At 45.3% G+C, this 26,618-nt stretch overlaps 1 protein-coding gene, 1 long non-coding RNA gene and 1 other non-coding gene across 4 annotated transcripts; 2 read left to right on the forward strand and 1 right to left on the reverse strand.

Annotated features, from left to right (window-relative positions):
• Nucleotides 1–446: 446 nt before the first annotated feature.
• On the forward strand, nucleotides 447–24,866 carry Erich5 (glutamate rich 5). Of its 2 annotated transcripts, none has more exons than XM_013143995.3 (3): nucleotides 447–783; nucleotides 16,542–17,438; nucleotides 19,929–24,866. In XM_013143995.3, the coding sequence occupies exons 1-3, from the start codon at nucleotides 726–728 to the stop codon at nucleotides 20,036–20,038; spliced, it is 1,065 nt and encodes a 354-aa protein (XP_012999449.1). In that variant the 5' UTR covers nucleotides 447–725; the 3' UTR covers nucleotides 20,039–24,866. The 2 variants fall into 2 exon arrangements, with proteins under 2 accessions (XP_012999449.1, XP_012999450.1); XM_013143996.3 differs by having other exon boundaries at nucleotides 448–783; nucleotides 16,572–17,438.
• On the reverse strand, nucleotides 1,694–11,376 carry LOC106025843 (uncharacterized). Its single transcript, XR_001199406.3, has 3 exons — nucleotides 10,788–11,376; nucleotides 2,470–2,585; nucleotides 1,694–2,016 (listed from the first exon to the last, which is right to left on the reverse strand). It is a non-coding gene; the product is annotated as an uncharacterized LOC106025843 (long non-coding RNA).
• On the forward strand, nucleotides 11,533–11,639 carry LOC111754704 (U6 spliceosomal RNA). The gene has a single exon (XR_002789373.1). It is a non-coding gene; the product is annotated as a U6 spliceosomal RNA (small nuclear RNA).
• Nucleotides 24,867–26,618: the final 1,752 nt, after the last annotated feature.

The following is a 26,618-nucleotide window of genomic DNA, read 5'->3' on the forward strand; positions in this document are numbered from 1 at the left end:
AAGTATGTCCTCTTAGAGGGAACTGCTGACAGAAGCTGAACACAGAATGGAAATGAAATGGTTTGTTATCTCCTGCTGTAACACCTGTAAACCTCAGCGCTCTGGTAGGCTGAAGCAGGAGGATTGCAAGTTCAAGCCTACCCTGAGCAATTTAGTGATTTAGCAAGATCTTGTGTCCAAATAAAGATAGATAGATAGGCAGACAGGCAGACAGACAGACAGAGTCTGGGAATGTAGGGAATGTAGCTAAGTGGAAAGGCCTTGAGTTTCATCCCCAGTGGGGGTGGGGGGTGGTGGTGGATTGGTATCAGTGTAAAACTTCCTCTTGGAGTCTGTACGGGTAAGTGCCAGGCTGTCACCGCATACCTCGTCTACCAATCAATAGCCAGCGGCCGCAGCCGCCCCTCCCCTGCCCGGGTATTTAAATGGTTATGACCCAAAGGAGCCCTCTCAGCGCTCGCCCTCCGGGAGCCATCTCCCGTCCCGATTGGGGAGCCGCTGCGCCTTCCCCGCCCTCCACCTTCTCCCACCTGGACTCTCGGGTCCACCTGTGCCCGCCCTCCCTGCCTCCCCCTACCTACCCCACGCCCGCCTGCGCCTGCGCCCTGAGCCCGGTGGAGTCTGGCCGCCGAGGCAGGGAAGCTTCTGCGGCCTGGGCGCGGTACGCGAGGATCCAGGCTCCGACGGCGCCCGCTCGGGGTGGGACAGGCGGCTGCGTGCCCACGATGGGCTGCTCCAGCAGCGCCCTCTGCAAGGCTGGCGACAGCAGCAGGTTCCGCAGCGGTGAGCAGCGACCCGGTTCCCCCAGCTGGGTCGGGGATTCGCGGGTGCTGGGTCCTCCTGGGTCCAGAGGCTGCGCCTCCGCCCAGCGCGCCCAGCAGGGGGCGGGCGACGCCCCGCGGGGCCCGGAGACCTCGCGATCGGGGTCCGGGCTGCGGCGAACTGATCGGTGATCCGCGGCTGCCCTCCGGAGCGAGCAGAGAAGCGTCCGGTCCGGAGCCGTCAGCGCCGGGTGGCGAAAGACGGAGTGCGCGGAGAGGGCGCCCCAGCCTGGGCTCCTGCTGCACCTTCCGGGGCTCAGAGCCACTTTCCCCACAGTGGCTTAAGCTTTTCTTGAGACATGTGTGTGTATGTGATGAAAGGTGGACTGTCCGAGTGAAAAATCAGCTCGAGCTGAGCCCGGGCAACTCACTGTCTTAGTGAGACGCTGCCTGGGGTGTGAGGAGAAAGCGGCGACAGAGTTGGGGTGCATCTTAGTGCCAAGGCCCAGCGCTCGACCCGCAGAACTAGAGAGGGGGACAACTAGGTTTTGAGCCTCTACTGTTCAAGTGAATCTCGTAAGTGAGGCTGAGAGTGAAAGGCACACAAGGGAACGATACATTCAACAAGTGATTCAGATCGTTGCACGGTGATAAATACTGCGAGAATACAAGCAGCTCCATTCCCAGAGCCTGACTGGATTTTGAATGGGGCACCGTTCTAGACAAAGCTCGGAAAGCTCCACAGATCTACTTAGTTAGTGTCCGGCCTTCTCGAAGGCTCAGTGGGGAGGCCAAGGGATTTTATACTCTCTGAACCCCTTTCCTCAGGTGTCCTGTCTGTGTCACTGCAGAAACAGAAATCCCTTCCTCTCTGAGCTTGTGGTAGACAGCTCAGCCTTGCTGCCGGGTCCTGATCAGAAAGAAACGTGCTGTTGTTATTTCATGGTGTGTGCAATTTATTTTTCTAAGTTCAGTAGGTCACAGAGAGCAATTAGAAGTTAGGAAGTAAGCAAAAAAAGAAAAAAATTATAACCATGTTGGAAGCCAAGCTCCTTGTTGCTGACAATAGTGGGAAGGCTTTAACAAAATTCATTCCCAAAGCACAGTCATTGCTGACTTTTCTCCTAAACAGCCTGGAGCTCCTGCAGGAGACCAGCAATGAGCAGTTGCTTTTTTCGTATTTTATCTTGTGAAATCGGATCGATTTTTTGCATCTTGTTCCATGATAAATCCTTATTGGTATCAGCATGGAAAACTGAAAAACAAAAACAAAAAAAATAACCCGATGCTTCAGAAGCTCATCACCTTGTCCTGGCCTCTGATCCCCTTCCACACTGGGCTGCAGTATCTTAGTTTAAAAAACAAAGCACGGGGCTGGAGTCGTAGCTGGGTGATCTGTCCAGTGCATGCTGGATTCAACCCCATCCTACCCTCCAAAAAGGTCAAATCATTGCAGACTTTTAAAACTGATAAAAATATGTATTTCAGAGAATGCGACTCTTGAGAAGAGGCAAAACTTCCCGGTGGAAGAGATCTTAATCCTCTCATTTTATTACCAATATTAATATCCATTTACACATTCTACTTTTGTTTTTATTCTTGCTTTCACTACTGCTCTGTTTCCATGGATCTTGTTCTGAAAGAAATGTTAAAGCTTGACGACCAGTTTGAGTGTACAGAAATTAATTACCACCCAGCATGAACTCACCCCGCAGGCTGACTCCATCAACAGGTGTATGCTTGTGCTCTCTGTGGAACAATGCTCTCCTGAAACTGGATACTGTTGTGTGGTCAGCAGTTTCAACTCCGCGGGTCCCAGGAGACCTGATGAATAATTCACTTCGTTTCTGCAGCTTCAAACTATTTAAAATCCTAGGTGTAACTCCTAGTCTGTGCAGATGTGCTTTTGGGTAAAAACAGCTCAAGTGCATTGAGTGTGTTGTTTGTGCGTTCACTCACCGTACCCCGGTGTCGTGCAAAGTTCAGCGCCTCAGAGCCCCTCAGGAATTATTTGCTGAAGGAATGAATTTATTTTATCCTTATAACAGCGCTATGGCTAAGTGTTAGGGTTACCCCTACTTTACAGACAAGGAGGAAATAATTTACCACAAGTCACGGGAATCCTAAGAGTCAGAGCTGGGTCTTGAACCCAGACCAGGTTTAACAAGATTTAAATCTGCTTTTGCTTAAAATCACTCTGGATCCCCATGAGATATGTGAACACTCACTTGGCAAACACCGTAAAGAATGTTTGTTCTTTTCTCTCAATTAGATGTGTGCTATTTAGGAGTTATACAAATATTGTATAATACGTAAACATATTAACATCATATTAATAAGATTAACGTGGGATATAGCAAGGATACAGCTCAGCATCACAGTGCCTGCCTTGCAAGATGAGGTCCTGAGTTTGATTTTCGATCCAAAGAAAAAAAAGATTATATTATATTAGTAAGATATATGTTATACAAATATAATTTATATAGCATACTAATCTATTAATATACACTTAACACATTGTATAAAGTATTAATATAATTGTAATACTATCTACTAACATGATATTAATGTACTTTTATTTATTTATTGCATTTCTTTTGTTGTTTCTGTAGTCAGTCCCCACATATCAATCAAGAATGATTTGAGACATATAATATAAATGTCATATAACAAGTACTACATTTATTATGATTCCTAAATTGAGAGTAAAATATGACATTTATATTTGCCTCCAATTTAAAGTAGGAATATTTGTAGGACATTCAATTTTAGAGATATTTCTAGCAAAATATTTATATAGTTGTAAAGAAGCTTCTAGTGCCTTCCTGTAAAAACAAATAATCTTCATAAAAGATTTTTAAGTTTATAGTAGCTAGGGCTGGGGATAGAAGTCGTGGCATGAGTGCCTGACTGGCAAGTGCAAGGTCCTGAGTTCAATTTCCAGTACCAAAAACAAACAAACAAAATAAATTTACATTAGCAACCTTAAAACTCCATGAGTTGAAAATAAAATATGTGAGCCATGCTAGAGACTGGGTTCCATCAGTAGATCTCTCTTACTGAATTTTTTATTAGAAATTTTTGAGCTTAAGAATTATTGGGGGAGGGGCTGGGGATTTAGCTCAGTGGGCTAAGCGCCTGCCTTGTAAACAGGCAGTCGTGAGTTCGATCCTCGGTACCAAAAAAAAGGAAAAAGAAAAAAAAAAAAAATTGGAGGCTGGGGATTTAGCTCTGCGGTCTAAGTGCCTAAGTGCCTGCTTGGCAAGTGTGCTGTTGTGAGTTTAATCCCTGGTACCAAAAAAAAAAAAAAAAAAATTACTATACATACTCAGATGTGATAAAGTAAGCCTGGACTCCCAGCGTTTAGAAGGCTGAGGCAGGAGGATCTCAAGTTCAGTGCCAGCCTGGGCCACCTAATGAGTTTAAGGCTGGTTTCAATCATATATAGTAGACCTTGTCTTAACAAAACAAAACAAAAAATAAAAACAAGCAAAAAATGGTTGCACATGATATAATATTGGCCCACACGCAAAAAGAATCATAAACCAATGGGTTACATACTCACTCAGGCCTCTTCCAGCTCTAAAACCCTGCAGCACTAAAATAAGAAGGTACTTTTGTAGGCTCAAATTTAAATCAGTGAGGAGCTGCTAACTGAGTAGCCGTTAGGCTGCGTGAGAACAATCCGTTCTACTGGTAGCGTATGGACATTCGCTCTGACCCACTGGACACCGAATCTACCTGCTCCCAGTTTCTGTCCATTGCCCAGAAGCTGGATGACCAAGAGGTCTGTGGCTGCAGTGAAGCAAGGTGCAGACTGGCCTCCAGGTGTAAATAATTACCCAGGCTAAGCTGCCTGATAAGGGCTAGTCACACTTTGAATTTGACTAACTGCCCTAAAATACCCGAGGAAAGAGACCTTCCATTCCCTGCGGATGATTAGATTGAATCTCTTGTGTTTGCTGAAGCAAATTCTAAATATGATGGCCCTGGCCAGTCGGATAGAATTTGAAACTAAAGAATGTGTTGCCATCACACACCTGGCCACCGGGAAGGTTTCTAGACCTCCCCATTGAGCCTGGTCCCCAAGCTCCCCGCTCCCTGTAACATACATAATTACTGTTCCATCCTTCCTAACACAAATGGCATCCGCTTGTGGCAGAATTCTTGAGAGTCTACAGTTTAAGCTCGAATGTAGACGAAGTGAATAGATGTTAATAATCCGCACGTTCATTGCGGGTTAATGTGTACAGGTCCATTGACAGTTATAACCATTTGTTTGTTCTCACCTACACTTCTGCTAGATCCCAGGCATGGGAAGAGGCTTGAATTTCACAGTGTTGTGTGAATTGTTCTTTGTACCAAGGGCTTAACTTCAGGCTTCAACCAATATTTTCATCTATGGCATTTCAGTATTAACTAGACCAATAATTCTCTTTGGAATTGAAGAACAAACATTCACATTAAAATGCCTTTGAATAGGCCTGTTTTGCATACAGAAATTATATAATGGGACTATTATTCAAATGCTACAAGTTCCTAGTCCAGTCTTGAGTTCTCAGCATGTCTTTGCAGTGGTCCTGATTATTGCATCAGCTAATTAAAGTGGAATATAAGAACTGCAGACATGGCTCATACCGCGAAAATATTTGGAAATAGTAGGCATTTCTCATTTACAACCTGCTTCACTTCAATCTCTGGACAAACGTTTATCAGTTTAGAGCTTTTCATATATCCTTCCGAAGTTTTTACATGCATTGCACATATTATTTCCCTTTTGATTTTTAACCTGCAATGTGTTCTATACAGTGTTCATCATCTTGATTTTTGCCTGACAGTTTAGAGATTTTAATGTATTGCTATGTAGAGGACTTCTTTTTCCTTTTTTTGTACCTGCAGAATAATCTATTATGTGATCAGTCTCTTGAGGGGTTTGATTTGTTCCCAGCCTTTCCCTGTTGTAAACAAGTTTTCAGTGAATTCCTTTGTGCATACATCATTTTGAATGTGTACAAGTATATATTAGGGCAATTTCCCAGAGGCGGCTTTGCTAGGTCAAAGGATGGACGCATTTAGAATTTGGATAGAAGACTGCCTTAAGTGCCTTCTGTAAGAGGTATGCCATACACTCTCATCAACAAACAAACAAATTTTTTTTCTAGGAATTGGAAACTTTCAGATGTTTGTGCAGCTGCATCAAAACATCAGCACAGAGCTACAGCTGGGGGTTCGGCAGGGAGCATTTTAACTTGTTTGGGATATTTCAGCTGATGGTCTCTGCCCAGAGTAGTCTATTAAGCAAACTTGCGCATTGCAGATAGCTAGAAAACTGAGGCTTAGTGAGAAGTGAACCTGCCCAGCTTCCCAGTGCTGGTAAGTGATGAGATGGGGCTAAAGACTCAAAGCCCCGCTTTTCTCAGGACTCACAGTTCCATCTGTGGTCTGGCCCTGATTCTGCCAGGTTTTCCTCTTAGGAAAAATGCAGTCAATAATTAGTTAGTGGGTGGGTGGAAGAATGAATGGATTGACAGAGACAGGGATCCTGGGAGAGAAACACAGAGGACCCAGGAACAACAGAAAGCAGAAGCTAGAAGGTGGCATCATCAGGGCTGGGCTTGGGGTGAGAGTAAAGGAATGTGAGCAGGGTCTCCCAGGCATGCAGGAGCAAGCGGTAACCACAGCACAACAAAGCTTTATTGTGTAGCACTAAGCTCTGCTTCTGCAAGGCTGCCACACCTCTCAAATGATGTGGAATTCCCTTTCACTGCTCTGTTAATGTTTTACATCCTCAAGTTTGAAAAGATGCCCGAGCAATTATTGAAAGGCTACTCAGAGCCTCACTCATGCTGAGAAAAAATTCTCTTTAAAGCAAAGTATCTGGATATAGCAGATACAGCTTTCCAAGAGGGTATGAACATCTGGAGGACTCCGATGACCTCAGGAGCTTGGGGCTGCCTCCATCCTTGAGCCTTCCTTGGGAATTGCATTCAGGGTCCTGAGGAACTTCTTTGTACAGATCAAAGTGTTGGAGCTTTGCCCTGAAAGAAGGAAGACTGTATAGAACCTCTACATTGTTTTACAGTGCCGAACCCCTTGGGCAGCCAGGGGTGTGAGAGTGGGGAGAGTAAGTCAGGCCGTGCAGGTGCACATCACCCGTGCCACCCGGGCCGCATGGGTACCGGCCGGCACTCACGGCTCCAGGGAGCCAGGCTTTCTCCGGCCCTCGGGGTCTCCGGGCCAGCAAGGACTTGGCAGCCCGAGATCTGCCGGAGTGGTTTCCTGTGCTTGGTCCACTGTGCCCACAAGTACTGTAGTTGTGTGTGCCAGGATGTGAACCAGTGCAGAAGCACGTGAGTGTGCATCACGATAGTGCTCTCATTTTCACTAATGTTTTCACTTCCCAAGAGACAGTGTCTCCTTACAGCCACTGCAGTGGGGATGTTTGTTGCAAAATTCTCTCCAAACAAAACATTTTGCTTATTTCTTTCCCTCACCATCACTGATAATGATAGTCGATGTTTTCTCTTTCCCTAAGGCTCTGATAAAACCATGTAGTTTCTTTTGGTTAATTTCCTTTCCTCTTGCTTGGTCTGGTATAGTGTTGATAGACTAGATGGATACAAGTGACTCTGGTTACCCATGTGCCTCCTCTGTGTGTGTGCGTGTGTGAATTTCAGCACACTGCAGTACAGTGTATAGTACTCATTAAGAATATGAATCCAAATAAATTAATAAAAAAAGAGTGTGAGTCGGGAGTCAGGCTGTCCAGGTCCAGTTCAGGATCATTTATTATTTGTGTGACTTACAGCCAATCATTCCACCTCTCTGGGGCTCAGTGACCTCACTTGTCCAATAGGACTGCCAAGGTGTACTGCTCGGCGTTGTTCTGAGAAACAAATAAGCTGGTTCATTTTATGCACCCAGAACAGAGTATGAGGGGTTGGCAAATTAGCCTGCTGACTACCTCCAGCCTGCCACCTATTTTTATTAATAAAAGTTTCATTGGAACAGAGACTTGCCCATTATTCACACATTCTTATGGCTGCTTTTTCTCTAGGATGAGGTGAAAAAATGTAAGAAAGTCTCCCATCTCAGGGTGGACTAAATCAGCCTCTTGGTTCTTTCCTAGTTCGACATCTGTACATTGTCTCTCACGCCAACTCTGGCATGCTATCAGGAGAGTAGAGACCACAGCAGACTTTTGCAGGTGGGCAGCTCCCCAACCATGCCCTCAACTCCCCCCATTCCCATGCCACCATTCACTCTGGTCTTGCCCAACTGGTGCCGTATGCCTTCTCCTGGTGACCCCACAGGCAACCTAATTAGCTCATTTGTCTGGGGATCTTCTTAACCAGCTTCTGGTTCTCTGGCTCTGGGAGGGAGCCTGCGATTCTGAATGAAGAAAAATCTCAGGTAATATTGATGAGGCAAATTTGGGGATTACAATTGGCCTGTAAAAACACCTAAATTTTCATGGATGAAAATCAAGCCTCCTTGAACTGAAATCTGAGCTCTGCCACCTTCTAGCTATTTGTCCCTCCTAGATAAGGGTGCCGTTATGTCCTGTATACAGTGAAGGTAATAACAGATGCACCTGTGGAGTCGTTGGGACGATTGAATGAGATAATGCACATAAAGCTCTAGGGTGGGCTTTGAGAAGCGTAGCCACTGTCCATCTTGAGATGTGGGGTGGGCAAAGCCCATTCCAACTGGTAAAATGGCCCCTATGTACACGCCGGAGATACGTTCTTCTCTCTTCCTTTCCTGGTCTAATGAGATCCCTTCGGCTTTAAACACTACATTCCTACCCAAATGGTAATCTTTTGTGCTAATTATGCCTATCAATCATTGAAACAAGATTTTTTTCCCAGTGGCAAATGCTGTTGGTCATTTCAAAAGTGATGTTTTGTGTTATGACATATTCAAAGCAACATTTACCTGATGGGAGTCTAAATGAAATTAAAGGCAGTAATATTGGAGAAAGGCATCTGAAGGAGGCAGCTCGGTGTCACCGCCCAATGGCAGGCTCTGTGGCTCTTACCCGCCTGCCTCTACTGTGTGCAGGTGGCCCCGTCTCCATCTGAGCTCGTCATGTGTTCTGAAACTACCTCGCCGATTCAGGGGGTTCTAGTGAAAACCAAGAGTGTGCCTGATGTTTATTTATGATTTTTGGCTGATGATTTTGTACTCCAATTACATGGGGCATTGCTTAAATTCTCCTCTCCCCCAAAAGAGTGGTGCCTCAGTGTCTTCTGGCTGATAGAAATGGGCATGAGTGGTTGCGTGATGCCACATAGGATGGCGCTTTTGCACACCTTGATGTAGGAAAGGAGCAAAACCAGTCCAGATAGCCGCCCTTGCAGCTTCCTGGTTGGTGGAAAATGGTAGAATGGGGCTGAAAAGAAACGAATGTAAATGAGGAGGAAGATGAATAGACTCCCTTCTGGGTTCAGACTTGCACTGCATTCTTGGTTTCTAAATCACAGAAGCTGTAAGACTAGCAATAGAAGCAGGGAGTATCCAGGGGCTGCCTTCCTCTTTTGTTTTTTTTTTTGGTACCAGGAATTGAACTCAGGACCTGGTGATTACCAGGCAGGTGCTGTGCCGCTGAGCTAAAGCACCTGTGCCCAGCACTTGCCAGCATCATTGATTCTCTGTGACACCCAGCAGGCCTTTGCAGGGAGACCATTGGGTCTGACACAGTGGTAGGAAACGAGTTTTTCTCCTTGGTGGGTGGAAACTTTCATTTCTGATTAGGCAGTGAACTGAGCTGAAGAGTGTGTCCCCTAATGTGACTTTCAGGTATGTTAGCGCTCATCCTAATCCCTTCTGTAAGGCTGCCCAGCATTTTGTTTCTTTGTGCGTCCGTCACAGCGGGGGTTATCACAAAGGTTCTGTTGGTTCAGCTGCCACAACAAATTTGTGCATGGATCAGTTTACAGCAAAATCAGGAGAGAGAGTGAACACCAAAGCGTTAGGCCCGGAGCAGTGTATGATTCGATGAAATGTAGGGTTCAGGAAACAGATTCATCTTTGAACAATTTCAGATGTGGAAGCAATGCATCTGTCCTTAGTACTTATTACATAATGAAATAGATTGGGCATAGCCTGTGTCCTGTTTGTGGGTTAGAAAAAGAAAGAGAAGATGTCACTGCATCTAAGGCAACAGTGTCACAAGCGATGGCTCAGCTTACTCCTTGCCTTGAGAAAGCCTGTTGGGATTCATAAAAATCTACAGATGCAGCTGAGCACCGTGGTGTGCACCTGCACTCCTAGCACGTGAGAGGCTGAGGCAGGAGAATTGCTGCCAGTTCAAGGCCTGGACCTGAGCTCCGCTTGGAGATCTAGACTGCATAATGAGGTCCTGTCTCAAAAAGACCAAAAACCAAAACAAAAAAAAAACAAAAACGTATAAGAGCCTGTATACAGGTGCTGTGTGTAAGAAAGAAGCGTTTCTCTCTACAAAAGTTACCAGGGGTCTTCACGAGCACCATTGTCAAGTCAGATAAAATCACTGCTAGGGTGAGGAACACCGTTCCATGATCGCTCAGTCGCCATGTTTTAAAACTTCCCAGGACGGTAATAAAACTGCAGATCAACAGTGATAACTTCATAGTGTTCGGCAGACCGTGTATGCAACCCCTGGAATGCTGCAATTCGTTCTTTTCGTTGCTACTTCAGCTACAGTTTTGTAATGAACCATTGCTAGGTCCCTAGAGACATTTGTAACGTTAGAAAAAGAAGCACTCTCCACCGCCCTCCCCCAGCAACCCAGGCAGCCTGGGAGACGCAGCAGGCTGCAGTTCAGTTCTCCCTCAGCCTTCACAGCTGCACCCTTGTGCAGTGAGAAACTTGAACAGCTGCACACACCGTCCCTCTTTTCCTCACCACCTCCTCCTGTCCAACACATGTCACACAAACTGTATCCACTGTCACATCCGTTATAGCCATGAAGCCTCCTGCAAGACAAATGCTGCTCCATTTTACAGATGAGTAAACTGAGGCCCAGAGAGGTTAGGGACTCACCTGGACTGCAGAGTGAAATAAACGGTAGGATCAGAATTCACACTCAGCCAAGGAAGAGGCAGCTGCTGCTTCAGCTGAAGGGAAAGGAGGGAGATCAAACCAAATAAAAGAGGGAGAGACTGCGCCTCTCAGCCGCTTTGGGGTGGAGACGGTCTGGAGGACGTGGAATCTGCAGCTGGAAGGAAGAAGTTTTAGGCAGCTGTGGGCTTTGTCCTTGTCCTCTCTGAGTGTTGGCTTCAAGCAAACATTTTCCCATCCTTTCCGCTCTTTTCCTGTCATCTTTCTTCTACGTGAGCAGCTCACAGGAAGGAACCGGTACCAGCGTAAATGACGTCATCCTGCTTTGCTGTGTGTCTGCGGCAGCGTCGCCCTTGACAGGGCCTTTAAGGGAGGGGCTAGGGCTGGCTGGCGTCAGTCTTAGCGTGGAATAGCAAAGTTCAGACTGGCTTGGGGGCGACGCGTGTGCTTTCCAAAGATCAATCCACTAATCCTCACAACGGCTCCCTGGCTCCGTGCCAGTACCCTTCCCACTTTACAGGGCAGCAAGCTGAGGCACGGAGCTAGTGAGGGGAAGCAGACGCCAAGCGTACTGTGAACGTCAGAGATGTGATTTTCAAGGCCCCAGGCTCTCTGTCCTCCCTGTTAGAGCAGACTGCCCTCTTCTGTCACTTAGGAAAAAGAACTTCTGAGCTACTCATTGGCAACCGTTCCCTCCGAAATACAGTCATTTCAAAAGTGTAGTTAAGTGCTCGCTTCGGCAGCACATATACTAAAATTGGAACGATACAGAGAAGATTAGCATGGCCTCTGTGCAAGGATGACACGCAAATTCGTGAAGCGTTCCATATTTTTATTATCTTTTTTGAAGTCCTGTAAGGTCTCCAGTGTAGGTTTTATTGGTCTTGTTCTGTACTGTTTTAATCAATTCTGTTATATCTGACTATATAGGCAACTTTAAAAAAAAATAGCAAGAGGCACAATGGTAACCATTTTAGATCACCTGATATTCTATTTTTACACCATGTACTACGCCCATCCTTTTGTTCTAACCGACTTTGTTTTGTTTAGCCACGTTAGGTTTTATTCTCTCCAAAAAATAATAAGAATTGTGGGAGTAAAAAACCCCAAAAAGTGTAATTGTTATTAAAAAGAGATGAAAGGAAGATGGTCTAAGGGATATAACTGCATGTATGTTTGAGTGTGTAGGATGGAAATTCATATTACTGAACTTTTGTTGGATTGTTGATTGGCATTGTGTGCAATCTCATTGTATGAATGTTCACTTTACATGCTTTCATTTTATAATTTGGACACCTATTTCAAAGATGACAATATGGAACCTGTTAACTAGTGATAGATATCTTACTGTATTTTTTTCCCTTGAAATTCTGTATTATTTGTACCCTTTTACTGCTTTGATTTTTTAATTTTATTTCCTTTCTTTTTTTTCCTCTTTAAATAATAATAATAAAAAAACAAAAGTGTAGTTAAGGTATAGTTAATCAGAATAAATGACAAACTCAACATCTCACTACACTTCTGGTTATTTCGCTATGTCTGTTTGTCTGTTTGCTTGGGGACAGGCCGTTCCTAGGTAGTATATGCTGGCCTTGAACTCTTACGTAGCCCAGGCTAGTTTTGACCTAACAGCGATGCTCCTGCCTCAGCCTCCTGAGTGTTGGGATTACAGGCATGTGCCACCACCACACCCAGAATGGTCTTCTTTTTTGGCTAGCCTTTAAAAGAGATTTTATTCCCTTGGGGTACTCTTGAAATCGACAGTGAGATATCCTTCTCACTGGGCTGTTTTCTGGTTGTGTTTTATATATCCTATATGGAGAAACTTGGGCTGTCTTCCAGTGTACCAGGACGCTCAGGCAAAGTACAAAAGAATGAATGCTGGTGCTGTGACCCTGGGCATAACTATTCTGACTGTGACAAAAACAGGCAGGTGACTATTCATGGAGAAATAAATTTTCACATGTTGCTTTTCCGTGGAAAAATTTGACTTAGCCCAATAGCATAACATTTATTCTTCAGGGTGTAAACCACGTCCCGAGCTAGTAAGCACCCCAGCAGGCACAGGAGGAGGACAACGGTGCCTGTCGCCTTGCTGGCCGCACTCATCACCGTGATAACTGCCTCAGCAGGAAGTGCAGCTGGGCGGACCGTGAGGAGACCGTTGGCTGGTTCCTGGTTAACTCCCGATCTAGGGAACAGCCTTTGCACAGCACGAGTGAGCTGTCTTGTCAGAATGCATTTCCAATGGGCTTGAGAAAGCGCTTTTATTAGTCTGCCCCACCTGCTGCAGAGTTGAAGGCTTCATCATGAGGCAGGAGGTGGAGGAGATGAAGGACGTCCCTCTCCCCAGTCCTGCCATGTGCACCCCTAAGCTGCCAACCCGTGCCCTGCAGTCTCACCGTGTGGTTCCTGAGGCTTCCTCACCCCTGCCCTCTCCTTAGGGTTCATAGTGAGTCTCCGCACCAGGGTAGCCATACAGATGTCCTCATTTTGAATTCATGCAAAAACTAGCTGTCTCCGGACCCAAGCAGAAGTGTTCATGAGATAACTGTCGGAGCTCTCCCCTGTTGCATATATTTCTGGCCAAGCTCTGGGTGTCCATCTGCCACCCAGGTTTTGCGTCTGGGATCACAGTCCCGAACCAAACCACTCGCGGCTCCTCCAGGTCAGATCTGTTCTTCCCTTATTTTCTAGGTCTAGCACTCAAGCTAGGAAAGTGGCCCCCTCTTCTCGGTCTTCCCTGTCCCCTGCCACCTTCCTCCTCCTGTCTGTGTCCTCTCTTCTCTCTGGAGTCACTGGTCACACCGACCTCTGTGTCATCCTCCGCGCGTTCATTCCTGGGAGTTGGTGCGTGCACGGCTTACACTCTGGGACAGAGTGTGCTAAGCACATGCTCAACACATCAGTGATCAGTTCACTCCCCTGCTCACAACTTTTTTCATTTTCTTTTACTTTGTTTTGTATTAAAAATTAGTAGTTCGTAATAATAGATAAGTTGGCATTTTTCTAGTTGATAAAAATGAGGCCCCATGGTATATAACCTGTTCATCTTTCAGTCAGTACACTGACTTTGAAAATCACCCATGTGGGTGCACTTAACAATTGTTCTCTTCTTTTCGTTATGATATAGTATTCCACTGCGTGGACTATCTCAGTTTGTTTACTTGTTCCTAGGTTAGTAAAAATTGGGTCGTTTCCAGTTTTGTGTTGTTATCAAAGAGTTGCTACTTTTAAAAATGCAATTATTTTATTTTTGAGACAGGGTTTCCCTACGCACTTCAGACTGACCTTGAACTCACTTTATAGCCCAGGCTGGCCTCAAACTCACAGCAACCCTCCTGCCTCAGCCTCCCAAGCACAGGTGCTACTTTGTACGGATCCATATTATCTTTTCTCCTGGAAAAATATCGAGGAGTAACATGGCTGAGACACGCGGTGCGGGTGTGTGTGTGCGCGCACATTTCTTTCATTTGGTTTTAGAGATGAATTTACGACCTTACGCGTTTGATAAGCACTTGCATCTCAGCCCTGCCCAGGTATATTTATTTAAAAATATTTTGAGACTGAGTCTCTTTAAATAGTCCAGGCTGGCCTGGGACTTGTGGCGATCCTTCTGCCTCAGTCTCGGGGTGCCAGGATCACAGGCACAAGCTACCCCGCCTGGCGTTTATTTAATTTTGTAACAAAGCTTCACAGCTCTCACCTCCGCTCACGCTGTCCGGTTAAACGCTAAGCTCGTTAGCGCCACCTACAGGGCCCGCCGCGCTCTCGCTGCTGCTCCTGAGACAGCCTGGAGCTCGCAGACGCTGGTGCCCAACATTCAGCTCCCGCAGATCTGCCCCTGGGTGTGCGCGCCTGCGCGGGTGCCTGTCTCCTGGAGCCGTTTTTATGTTTCACGTTTCTAACAGTCACCTACCTAACTATGATGGCAGCCAGTAGAGCCTGTGGTTTCTTTCCATCTTTGGATCTAGGAAGGAAAAAAGAAAAACCTCAAAACAGCTGAAGGATTTTAAAAACTTGCCCCGTACAAGGGAAAGTGGTCCGGGCATGGTGGACACAGCTGTCATCCCAGTGCTTGGGAAGCTGAGGCAGGAGGACTGCTATGAGGTTGAGATCAGCCTGAGCTACATAGTGGGACATTGTCTAACAAACCCCAAACTTCCAAAAAACAAAAACAAACAGGAGGAGGAGGAGGAGGAGGAAGAGGAGGAAATGATGTTACTTAATTCCACTTGGTGAACAGAAAACTCTTTAATTATGTGCATATATAACTGGGGAGGGGCCAGGGGTGGGGAGAAGAAAAACAGCCCTTGGGGAAAAAGAGGAAAACACTTCAGAGGGACCTGCTGTAACATGTCTGCCTTTCTCCTGTCTTGTCTGTTGGTTTGCTTTTTGGCACTGACAACCCTGACCTTGTTCTTGCCAGGAAGGCGATGAGCCGTTGAGCCCTGTCCCCCGCCCTCTCCTGTTTTCTCTCCTTCTTCCTCTTCCCTGTCCCCCTCCCTTCCTTCCTGCACATTACCATGATCCTACTGCATACAAAGCAGACAGCGAACTCACTGAGCTCTTAGCTGTACAGCAGCAGCCCTTGGGCCATGGTGATTTGTTCAACCTAACCATGAGTGTTTGGTTTTTATTTATAATTATTTTCTTATTGTAGCATATGGTCTTCATGGTGATATTTTTTTGAGATGAGTCACGCAACTGTCTTTTTCAGGGTACAGTAATTTTCCACCCAGGGCACTATTCATCTGTTCCCCAACTTAGTAGTTTTTTAAAAAAATTCTTAGGTTTTTAAATTGTTTTCTAACTTTTGCTATTAAAACGAATCCTTGAATGCTATATTTTTCTCTTGAAGAATTTTCCTAAGATTTTTGTTTTTAGGATACATTTCCAGAAATCCAATGTATATGAGCATGCATAAGCACTTAAACTACCTGGAGCACTGTTGCACCCCTGGCTTGTGGCAGTCGGAGATGGAGACTTTTGAGGTTCATGCCAGTTCTTGGGCAGATCCATTTCCATGGCCACATGGAGGCAGAAGAGCCAGAAATACAGTGTTTATTTTCCCATTCTCTGCATTTCTTTCTTTTGTTCTTTCTTTCTTTTTGGTCTTTTTTGAGGCAGGGTTGCACTGTGTGGTTCAGGCTGGCACTGAACTCACTTTGTAGCTCAGGCTGGCCTCGAATTTGCAGGGATCCTCCTGCCTCAGCCTCCCAAAGGCTGGGATTGCCAGCACGCGCCACCATGCCTGGCTTAGATTTCTTTCTTACTGCAGCTCCTCGATGACACGAAGCCCGGGCAGTGCCACCCCTGCTGCTCCTCGCGCAGGGGCTTCTCTGTCCGGGCCTCTTGCTGTCGTGGGGGGGTGTTCTGCGCTGGGAGGAAGGGGCTGCTCGCAGTCCAAGAACCACCGGCCAGGAAACCTTCCAGGTCTGAAGATGGTGGAGGGCTTCAGGGAAAAGAGCTGGAGAAATGAAGTGCTGAGTGAGAACGTGGGCAGGAGCCGCCAGAAGGGCTGGGGTGACCGCAGAAAAGCGCTTGGGGGGCCTTGAAGTGCATGGCGTGGTGCCTGGGCTGGAGACAGGAGGGCCGGGACGTGGACAGCGGGGGCTCCTGCTATGTGTCCACTGTTGACTCCTCTCTTGGTCTTAATTGACTTTCTCAAGACAAAAACTAAGTAATAATTCGTTTTTGCTTTCTCTTCTCTTTTCCAAACGAACGATCAAAAAGCAACTTCCAACGCATGCTTTTCTCCTACAGAAGCCAGCGAGTCCTGCACCGCCCAGCCCAAACCGTGCGGGGCGCGCCGGGACCCCGCTGTCCCCGGCGGCGCGCAGAGGGGGAGCCTCGCCCCGGCGGAGAAGCCCAGGGCGTCGGTGCTGCCCACGGCTAACGGGGTCCGAGCCCGCGGGTCGCAGCCCACAGAGAAGCCCGAGCCTCCGGGGGGACCCGGGGAATCCGAGCCACCTCAGCCGGGTGGCAAAGACGGTTCCCCGGGAACAGAGGTGACGAAGGGCGCGGAAGCAGCGCCCGAGGTTCAGGCTGGGACGGGAAGTGCGGAGACGGACGCCCCGGGGCCGGCGGGACACAGCCCGCCTCTGGCGACAGCTGCAGCGCTCGGGGCCGCAGAGCCACCGGGGGACGAGGAGCAGCCCCAGCGCCCAGGGACCCCCAGGGGGAGCAGCGCCCCGGAAACCCTGGGAGGAAGTCAGGCGGTGGAGACCGGGGGAGAGCAGCGTCTTCAAGAAGCAACGGGGCAAGAAGAGCAGGCACAGTCTCAGCTCCCAGAAGCAGCTCCCGAGGAGAGGGCACCGCCGGGAGCCCCGGAAGGAAGCCGGTCCCGGGGAGCCGTGCAGGAGGCGCAGCCTGCAGACGCGCTCGGAGAGGGCGCGCAGCCTCGGGCTGCAGAGGGAATTCCTGCAGAGGGCGCCACGCCCGAGAGGCAGGACGGAAGCCCGCCTGGGCAAACTGCAGGGGGCCAGGACCCAGCCCACACAGCTCCTCAAGGCCCCGGCGCCCCGGAACAGGACCAGCCTGAAGGCACGGTGCAGGGCACGGAGCACCCAGCGGGAACCGCAGAGGTGGACAGGGAAAGCCGCCCCACCGCAGAGGAGCAGCGCGCTGAAGGTAAACAGCTTTCAGAGGCTCGGCCCGCGCTCCTAGAGACCGGATGCAGTCAGGGGAGTCTCTTTGGCTTGACTCAAACCGAAAAGGTTGCAATGCCTGAGGAATGGGCATCCCATCACTTCCAGGCTCAGCCTTCTAGTAAATGCTTTCTTTTTGAGGGGCGGGGTACCAGAAATGGAACTCAGGACCTCATGCTTGCCAGGCAAGCCCTATGCCACCAAGATAAATCTCTGGCCCCTAGTAAATGATTTCTAAAAATCTACATCTTGGTTTTTAACCTAAGGTTTGATGGTTAAGTAGACTTGAGCACTGAAGGTAACATTAAAATTTTTTAATTTTTCCAAGTTCACTTTTCACCAGGTTCCCTGCAGGGTGCGAGGATCCAAAGTCAAGGGAAGCAGATGGTTGACGGAGGACTTGACCTTACAGTGTCAAAATATACAGAGAACAGATCTTAAAATACAGTTTCCATCTTGCCCAGTCTTTACAAAGCTGTTGTCAAGTTTGCTCCTGTTGTGCTGTAGTTTCCTCTTCTCCGTGTCTCTTTCGGTGCTGGGCGTCCAGGACACCCAGGACTTGGTCCACGCACTCATTCTACCCCCAAACTGCACCCCAACCCCATAGTCCTCTCTTCACAAGAAGACTGGAGAGTGTGTATTATGTCTTGGTATGTGGGGTTTGAAATGTTTTAAATCTACATTACCAGCATAAAATAAATGACAGTTATACTGTTCTTTATTGGAGTTATAACTAAAAAAATAAATAACTCTTCTTCTGAGGCATGGTTTGCATTTTGGTAAACCTAAGATTCACAATGCAGGATAATTAATTATAGCCATCCATCTGTTTAAGCCTTTCATTTATTGACTCACTTTCTTTTTCAATGCTGGGGATTGAACACGGGCCTCATGGATGCCAGGCAAATGCTCTGCCGCTGAGCTGCCCTCTAGACCAACTCGTGTCCTTTGATGTCTGTCCCCACGCTAGGTGCTGGAGAAAGAGAAATAGATGGTCCCTGCCTTCAGGCCTCTCTACCTCACATGGGATGGGAGAATATAGACAAATTACTGCAATCCATTGAGGCAAATGCTTTAATAAAAGTATATAAAAAGTGCTCTGAGAATGACAAAAGAGAACCAAGTAAAAGCATATGTTTTTTAGACTAGAGTAGGCCAAGTCAGAAGTTTTTTGAGCCTTGATTCTGAAAATGAGTTGAGTGAGGGAGCATGACAGATTTTGTGTTGATTGGGGGCCCTGGAGTCCTTGGTGAATAGAGGGTCACAGCCAAGCTGCTGGGTGGCTCCCCCTGTGGGAATAGGGACCAACATTTCCCAAACCACCTGCTTAGGGAGTCAGCTTTGTATGTGCAGTGTCCTGACATTTTTTTTTTTTTTTTTTGTCTTTGTGAGACAGGGTCTCTATGCAGTTTAGGCTGGCCATGAACTCACTTTATAGCCCAGGCTGGTCTCGAACTCGCAGTGATCCTCCTGCCTCAGCCTCCCGAGTGCTGGGATTTACAGGCACGAGCCACCATGCCCGGCTTTTAGTGTCCTGACTTTTAAATATAAGCAAGCATAAAGGCCAAATAAAAGATTTTGGGTCATCCCTGGACCACATTTTAATTTATAGATATAAATTAAACTTTCTACTGTAATATGTTCAACTGCACTTTTGCATCCTGATTTTATTGAAGAGAATACAAAAGCTTGGAGATGTTAAGTGACTTGATGTTGCAGAAAAAGACCAAGCCAGGTGAAAGACATTCAGCACCGAGGAACCTGGAGGGCACACAGTTTTATATACATCATCAGACTGATGAGACTCTCAGTTCCCAATCATCAGACCTGTCTTGGGGTTAATAAAACACTTAGATATGTTTTTAACAGGAAATACAAAAACCCAGCGGGAAGTACTAAGCATGTTGCTAACAGGACTTTCTATATTTGGCCACATATTGTCTTGTGATACGTTGCTAGGCAGGTTTGGCTCAGGCAAGTTAAATGGGGGCTTTCTACCCTACAGCAGGAAGGTTAAGGGTAGAGTGAGCAGGAGGAATCAATCACCATCTTAGACTGAGGAGAGCTGTTTCTGGATGTAATCTCCCTGAAACCTTGGAATGGGTTAGCACAGCAAGGTGCGTTTTTGTCTGAGCTACACTTACCTTACGGTCTGCACCTGAGTTGCAGTACCAAGGCCAGCTGATCTTTACGATTCTCTAGTTAGGGGAACAGGCTGTGCCTGTCTTTTCTCATCTTTGAATATAATGACAGACTTTATAAGTTTTAAAATTTACAATTTCCCTTCCATTGACACTGGCCATTCATCTGAGGGAACCGGGAAACACCGCCAAAGAAACTTGCTTTGTAGACTGAAAGAGCTAACACTGCTCTCATTGGATGGCAACAAACTACGCACTGATTTGTTGCTACGCACTGACAACCTCACTACAGTAAGTGAATGTCTCCTAATGTCCTTTGGTTACTTTCCCAGGCAAGGCGAGAGAAAAGGAGGAAACAGAGGTGAAGGAGAAAGTAAGTGAAGAGGCTGAAACCAAAGAAGAAGAAACAGGAGAAGCCGTGGATGTTTCAGCAGCCACATAGATGGGGCGGTGACAGCAGGGCGGACAGACACAGCGTGGTGTGGCGGAGAAGAGAGAAAATGGTAGTGACGCTGGTGGGGGGGACCTTATCTGTCTAGAGCTGCATGGTTTATTCCGGAAGTGTGGGAATAGATTGTTGGGACCATGTCATTGATTGCATTTTTACATAAAACTGCTATGCTGGAAAGTTTTCTTAGCTACTTAAGATAATTACACATTTAAAATTATAATAGCCGGAGCCAATGAAAACTAGGGTATATGACTGCTTATGAATGTGAGGGTGACGTTAGTGGTTGTGGCAGTGGATATAAAGGACACTAAAAAGAAAGCATAAACCTACGTAGGTGGCTGGAGAAAGGAGTTAGTGCAGTTTAAAGAAGTTGTAGTAATAGTTACACAGCAAAATTATGATAGAGCAAGAATGAATAACACCAAAAACTGTGGGATGAGCTACACTTTGTATTTCTGTCCTCTCCTAGGAATCAGGGCCGGTAGGAACTTTGGGAAGTATTTTACCTAATTACCTCCTTACCTGAAGTCTACCTGCTGCCACAGACCCTGTGCACCATGGCGTATTAAGTACGTTAACAGAACGCTTTCCAGGGGAATGCACACTCTGGTGCTGGCCCACGATGAAGCTTTTTTCAATAGTGAAAGGCTCCACATTGTCCACGTGCCATTTTGAATCAGCCGTTCCTTACCTATGTGTGATTCAGCTTATGTTGTTACCTTCCTGGCTAGCATGAAAAGCACTTTGAGCTCAGTGACCTCCATGTATTTCCGAGATAACAAACAGCAAGAATTAAGACCTAGCTTTATTTCTTACGTGGAGTCTTTCCAGGCCCTATTTGATTTTTAGATAACTACTATTTACTATTAGATTTTAGAAGTGGAAAGGAGGTAAGACATCAAGATTTTAAAAACATTTATAATTTCATTCATGTTAAAATGATGTACCACATGGGCCAGGGAGTTAGCTCAGTGCATAAGTGCCTGCCTTGCAAGCACAGGGTCGTGAGTTCAATTCCTGGTTCCCAAAAAAAAGAAAATAGAAAGAAAGAAAATGATGTACCACAAAAGTGAAGAAGACTTCACTTTTCAAGAAGTCTTCCAAAATTGGCAAGGGTTTTGGCAAATAACTGAATAAGTGGTATCATAGTTAATGTGCCCACTGTTAAGTGCCTGGTGTTTGTGAATATCACAGTAGAATTCTAGAAACATTTGGTTTCTTTATGGTATTTGTAAATACGTGATTTTAGGTAACTGCCCAAATGAATTACCTAGACTCTCTTTTACTATAGATTCAACATTAAAATGACTTACTAAGAAAATTTATAATTAATCACAGGAATATAGGATATAGGAAGAGAACATAAACTTTTTTGTTTTTAATATTGATTTATACCTTTGGCTTTAAAGTGTTCTGGTAGACAACAAAAGGAGTTCCTAGAGCTGAGTGTGGTGGTGCACACCTGTAATCCCAGCACTCACGAAGCTCAGGCAGGGGGATTGCCTGGAGCCTGAAGCCAGGCTGAGGTCAAGGCCAGCCTGAACTACACAGCAAGACCTTTTCTAAAATACACACACACACACACACACACACACACACACACACACACACACAGAGAACCAAACCAAAATCCCAAATTCCTCCAAACCAAAAGGAATTCCTTGAGCAGATGACATCATCCTATTAGCAAAATAAAAATAGCTGGATCATGATTTCCTGAAAACAAGCACTGTGTTTTCTATGTCTTTAATTTAAACAACTAGTGCCTTTAAAGGAACATGACAGGGAGTCTGAACATTAGTTGAATTAATCACTAGAAAATAATATACTTAAAATATGAATATGTTATACTGACCCCATCCTATCTGGGAAACTGAAAAAAGTTCACTTTTACGTCAAGACTGCTCAAACTCAGTGATTTTATGTTTGGTGTAATTAAGAATAATAGCAGTATTTCTAGGTCAGAATCAAGAACTGATATAACTTACTTTTTGAGGTACTTTTCTTTCTTGCTGTCTTTCCTTCTTTCTTTCTGTCTTTCTGAATTCCTTCCTCCCTTCCTCCCTTCCTTCCTTCCTTCCTTCCTTCCTTCCTTCCTTCCTTCCTTCCTGGCAGTGCTGGGGAGTGCACGGAGGACCTTGCACATACTAGGCAAGTGCTCTACCACTAAGCTATTTTCTCAGCCCTGAGATAAATATTTTTTTCAACCCAAAGGTTTTTCCCTGACCAGAAGGAGTTTTTATACAAGAGTCTTAGAAAACATCAAGGCAGATAAGTATGTGACTGGTGAATGTATTAATTAGTTTGATTTAATACTTTCAGAATGCATATAAACATCAATACATCATATTGTGCTTCAGAAATATCTAAGTTTTTGGTCAATTAAAAATAAAACAAAATTTGAAAAAGATACATTAGGGCTTTGTATAAAATATGGTCACCCTCTTAAGTGATATTGTCCTTTATACCAAGCACCGAAATAGGATTAATTTAATGAAGAGGCATAAAGACCAGGCTATCATGAGTGATTTATCTTTTAAAAAAAATAATCTCTGACATATGTTAAAGAGACCTATTTGGAACTCATTCTTGAACTCTTTTTCAAAAAAGCATTTTCTGTTTCCAATATGAAACGTCTCCAGGGCACGGTGGCACACACTCGTAGTCTCCGCGTATGGCAGGCTGAGGAAGGAGGATTTCCAGGAGAAGCCAGCCTGGGCTACAGAGTGAATTCAAGGCCAGCCTGAACTGTACAGTGAGACCTTATCTCAAAACCAGACCAAACCAAACCAAACCAGACCAAACCAGTGGTCAGGTGGTACATGTCTGTAATCCCAGCACTTGGGAGCCTGAGGCAGGAGGATCACTGCAAGGCTGAGGCCAGCCTAGGGTATCTAATGAGTTCAAGGCCATTTGAACTACATAGTGAGACTGTGTCTCAAAAAACCAAAAGAACCCCAAAAAACCAAAAACAGCGAAACAACAACAAAAAAACTCAACCCAAACAAACCAAACATTTTCAAATCATTAATCTCGTTATTTCTCATTAGTGACAGAAATCTCAAAAACCTGGAAATGCATATACATTTTGGTACTTTCTATACTGTATTTATCCTTTTATGTGGCTACTAAGATATTTACAGGACTTAAAAAATTATTTTACATAAAGTATGGATGGTTACTTTGTAGTCCAGTTTAGGTCTGATTGAGATAATGACTGTTTTCTGTACCTGATTAGAAGGGAACTGGTGAACCAGTGATGGCCTAACTCGCACTCCTGTGGGGAATGGACATTCTGCCAGTTGCAAATCTAGGAAATGCCCAGTTTAGACCCCTGGAAGTGTCCTCTCCCAAGTGACCCACAGTGTAGAAGTTTGGGGTTGCCCTGTGATTTTACTGCTTTTTTCCTTTAGATTTTGGAGTCAGGTCTCCTAGGGAGGCTCACAACTTTTGAGCAAACATCCAATTCACCTTTAAAGGAGATTTTGTTTCAAACTTGGCTTTGAATTAAGAATTGGAAAAAGGAAAATGTTTTCTATACATTTCTTATCAGGGAACCACAGATGGTCATGTTATCTACCAGAACACTAGTGTTTACACTTGTGTTCTTCTGGCCCATTGTGTACTTGGATGGGGATCACCAGCCCCTCATGTTATAAACATTGCTGGTACGCTGGGCTCCTCACCAGGAAGTCACAGCCCAGAGGTAACCTTTCCATCCATCACCACACCCGTCAGTTCAGTGCCAGAACAAGTTAGTAGATTTCAGCTAGCAAAGAATCAGCATGGATTACTTTCAGGTTTCTTGGATGTCAGTCGTTTAAAAAGTATTTTTTAAGGTGCTAAAGACTGAATGCAAGCCCTTCAGGCTGAGCTACATCTCCAGGCTTTTTATTTTTATTTTGAGACAGGATCTTGGTAAGTAGAGTTAAATAGAGACTTTCCAAGATACAAAGATGCTTAAGCTGGGTTTGAACTTGGTGGTCCTGCCTCAGGAAAAAACCTTTTTCTTTGGTAAAAATGATACCGTTTTTGTCGAGGTCCTTGCAGGAGACACAGAAAGTGGTTACTTAGATAATAACTACAAGGAAAGATTTATTAAAATAATTCTTTTTTTTTCTTAGTAACAAATGAATGCAGTTCATCACAGAAACTTCAGAAAATACAAATTTAAAAGATGGAATCCTAATGCAATTAAAAACATCACTGTTAGCACGTTGACGTATACGAGGGTTGTATTTTCAGCTGCAAAACTTGTAATAACTTAGCCAAACCAGAAGGATTAGGGGAATGCTAAGTCTTTGGAGGGCCTGAGCACAGCACTTCTGGGCATCCCTCATTGGAGATAACATGTCAGACAGCAGGGTCCAGCATCCTGGCTGGATTTGTGAATGCTGGTTAGTGTCACAGCAGAAGCAACCGTGCCTTCTGTATTAGCACGTAGCTGATTATGATTCATCACTTGTTATAGAGGGACACTTCACTTAAGAATGATTTTTTAAAAATAATTTACTATAGCTGAACAAATGGTAGAAGTGAGAGAAGAGTGTAAGCCTTTCTGAAGGCAGGAAAGGTAGCTTAGAGGTCATTTTGTCAGCTGGGCCACATACAAACTTGGCATTCTGGGAATATTTGTAGCTGACAAATGTTCTCTATTCTCATATGTATAATCATGGTAGTTTCCTTATTTACTAAATATAATTGGCTATAGAAGGAATTATGGCCAAAGTTTTTATAAAATCGTTTTCTACTATTGATTCAACATTTGTAATTTTGATTGATAAATATTATTAGAACTAATAAAGTGTTTGAAGGCTCATCTTGGTGTTATGGCTTGTATTTAAACCACCCCCCCCCCACTCAAAGCTTCACGCAGTCATAGGTAGGGCTTTTTGGAAGTGGCTGGATCTAAGGTGTGTGAATGTGGTTAAGGGTGTGATACTGGGTTAAGGGTGTGTGGTACTGAATTAGTCCACTGATCAGAATTAGCATAGCTTTGCTGGGGATGGCTGAATGGATTTACTAAAAACAGAAGCCCCACCCTGGGGGCAGGTGGCATCACCTTAGAGGACTGTAGCCTTGATCAGATAAAAAGAAAGGGGAGATTTGCTGCTGCTGCTGCCTGCCATGAAGTGTTTCTCCTCTGTGATGCCCCTCTGCCACACCGCCCTGCCTTGACGCCAGCCGACTATGGACTGAGGCCTCTAACTTGAAGTAAACCTTTCCTTTTTCAACATGGTGGCAGGTACTTAGTCTCACCAATGAGCAAAGTAACTAAGACACATTGTGTGTTTATTTGAATTGTTATTTTAAAAGCATAAGATATATGACCCATGTGGCCTTTGAGAAAAAAATCAAACTGTGCATGCACTGTCAAAGGTAAGGTACACAACAGTAAGGAAATATTGGTGGCGCTTTTAGGTATCTCACGTATCAGAGAGACTGCAGTATCTGTAAACATGCTTGAAAGGCCAACATGAAGTGTTTCACATTTAACAGCATCTAGTGATTGTCCTTTGTGTGGAAAGAAGACTCAGAATTCTGACACAGACACTAACAAAGTCAGTTAACTTGGCCCTGACAAAGATACCAGAACATTTGAATGTTCCTGAAATTCAACCAGTTTAGACATTTCCCACCTCCAAGATACCCAGCCCAAGATGGATATGGTGGTATGTGCATCTGTAATCCCAGAACTCTGGAAGGCAGAGGCAGGAAAACCACAAGTTCAAATCCATTGTGGGAAATTTAGCAAGACCCTGTCTCAAAATAAAAAAGGGCTGGAGACGTAATTCAGCATGAAAGCCCTGGGTTTAGTGCCCAGAACAGTGAAAAACCGTAACAACCTCCACTGCTCCCAAACCCAGCTCAACTCTCTCAAGCATTCAAGGACAGAAATTTATAGCCATTAACTCTTGTTTAGGAGAGAAAAGCCAATCTCTCAGGTGAACATAAATAAATATTCTAAACAAAATAGTACCAGCCTGAATTTCTTTATTTTTATTTTTTGGTACCAGGGATTGAACTCATGACCTTGAGCTTGCCAGGCAGGCACTTATACTGCTGAGCTTAATCCCTGGCCCCTTGATTTTTTTTTTTCTTGCTATGTAGCTCAGGCTAGCTTTGAACTCAGGGTAGCCCAGGATGACCTCGAACTCCAGGTGATCTTTCTGCCTCAGGCTCCTGAGTGATGGGATTACAGGCGTGTGCCACTACAGCTGGCTATGACCAACCTGAATTTAAGAATGTGTAAAATATATAACCTAAATATGCATGTTTCTATACATAAACATATACCGACCAACTTGGAACACAGAGTTGCTTCTCCATTATAAAATCCTTCCAGTTTACCGTATGAGGACATTTACCACAGGTTTAGAATAGTTCAGCAAATCTCAGCCAACATTTTTAACTTCACTGCGATCTCAGGGAAGCCCCAACACTGATTTTACAACCATGATCTTCGTCCCTTGGCAGGAATCCCCACTCTCCATGCTTTGCTTTTCCCACAGCTGTCTTCACAGGCCAGCACAGAACTCTATGCCGTGGGTCTGTGTGAGAAAGTCATGGT

This window comes from Cavia porcellus, unplaced genomic scaffold, assembly GCF_034190915.1.
Source record: "Cavia porcellus strain 051 isolate PalLab524CR breed Dunkin Hartley unplaced genomic scaffold, mCavPor4.1 scaffold_10, whole genome shotgun sequence".
Classification (NCBI taxonomy): domain Eukaryota; kingdom Metazoa; phylum Chordata; class Mammalia; order Rodentia; family Caviidae; genus Cavia; species Cavia porcellus.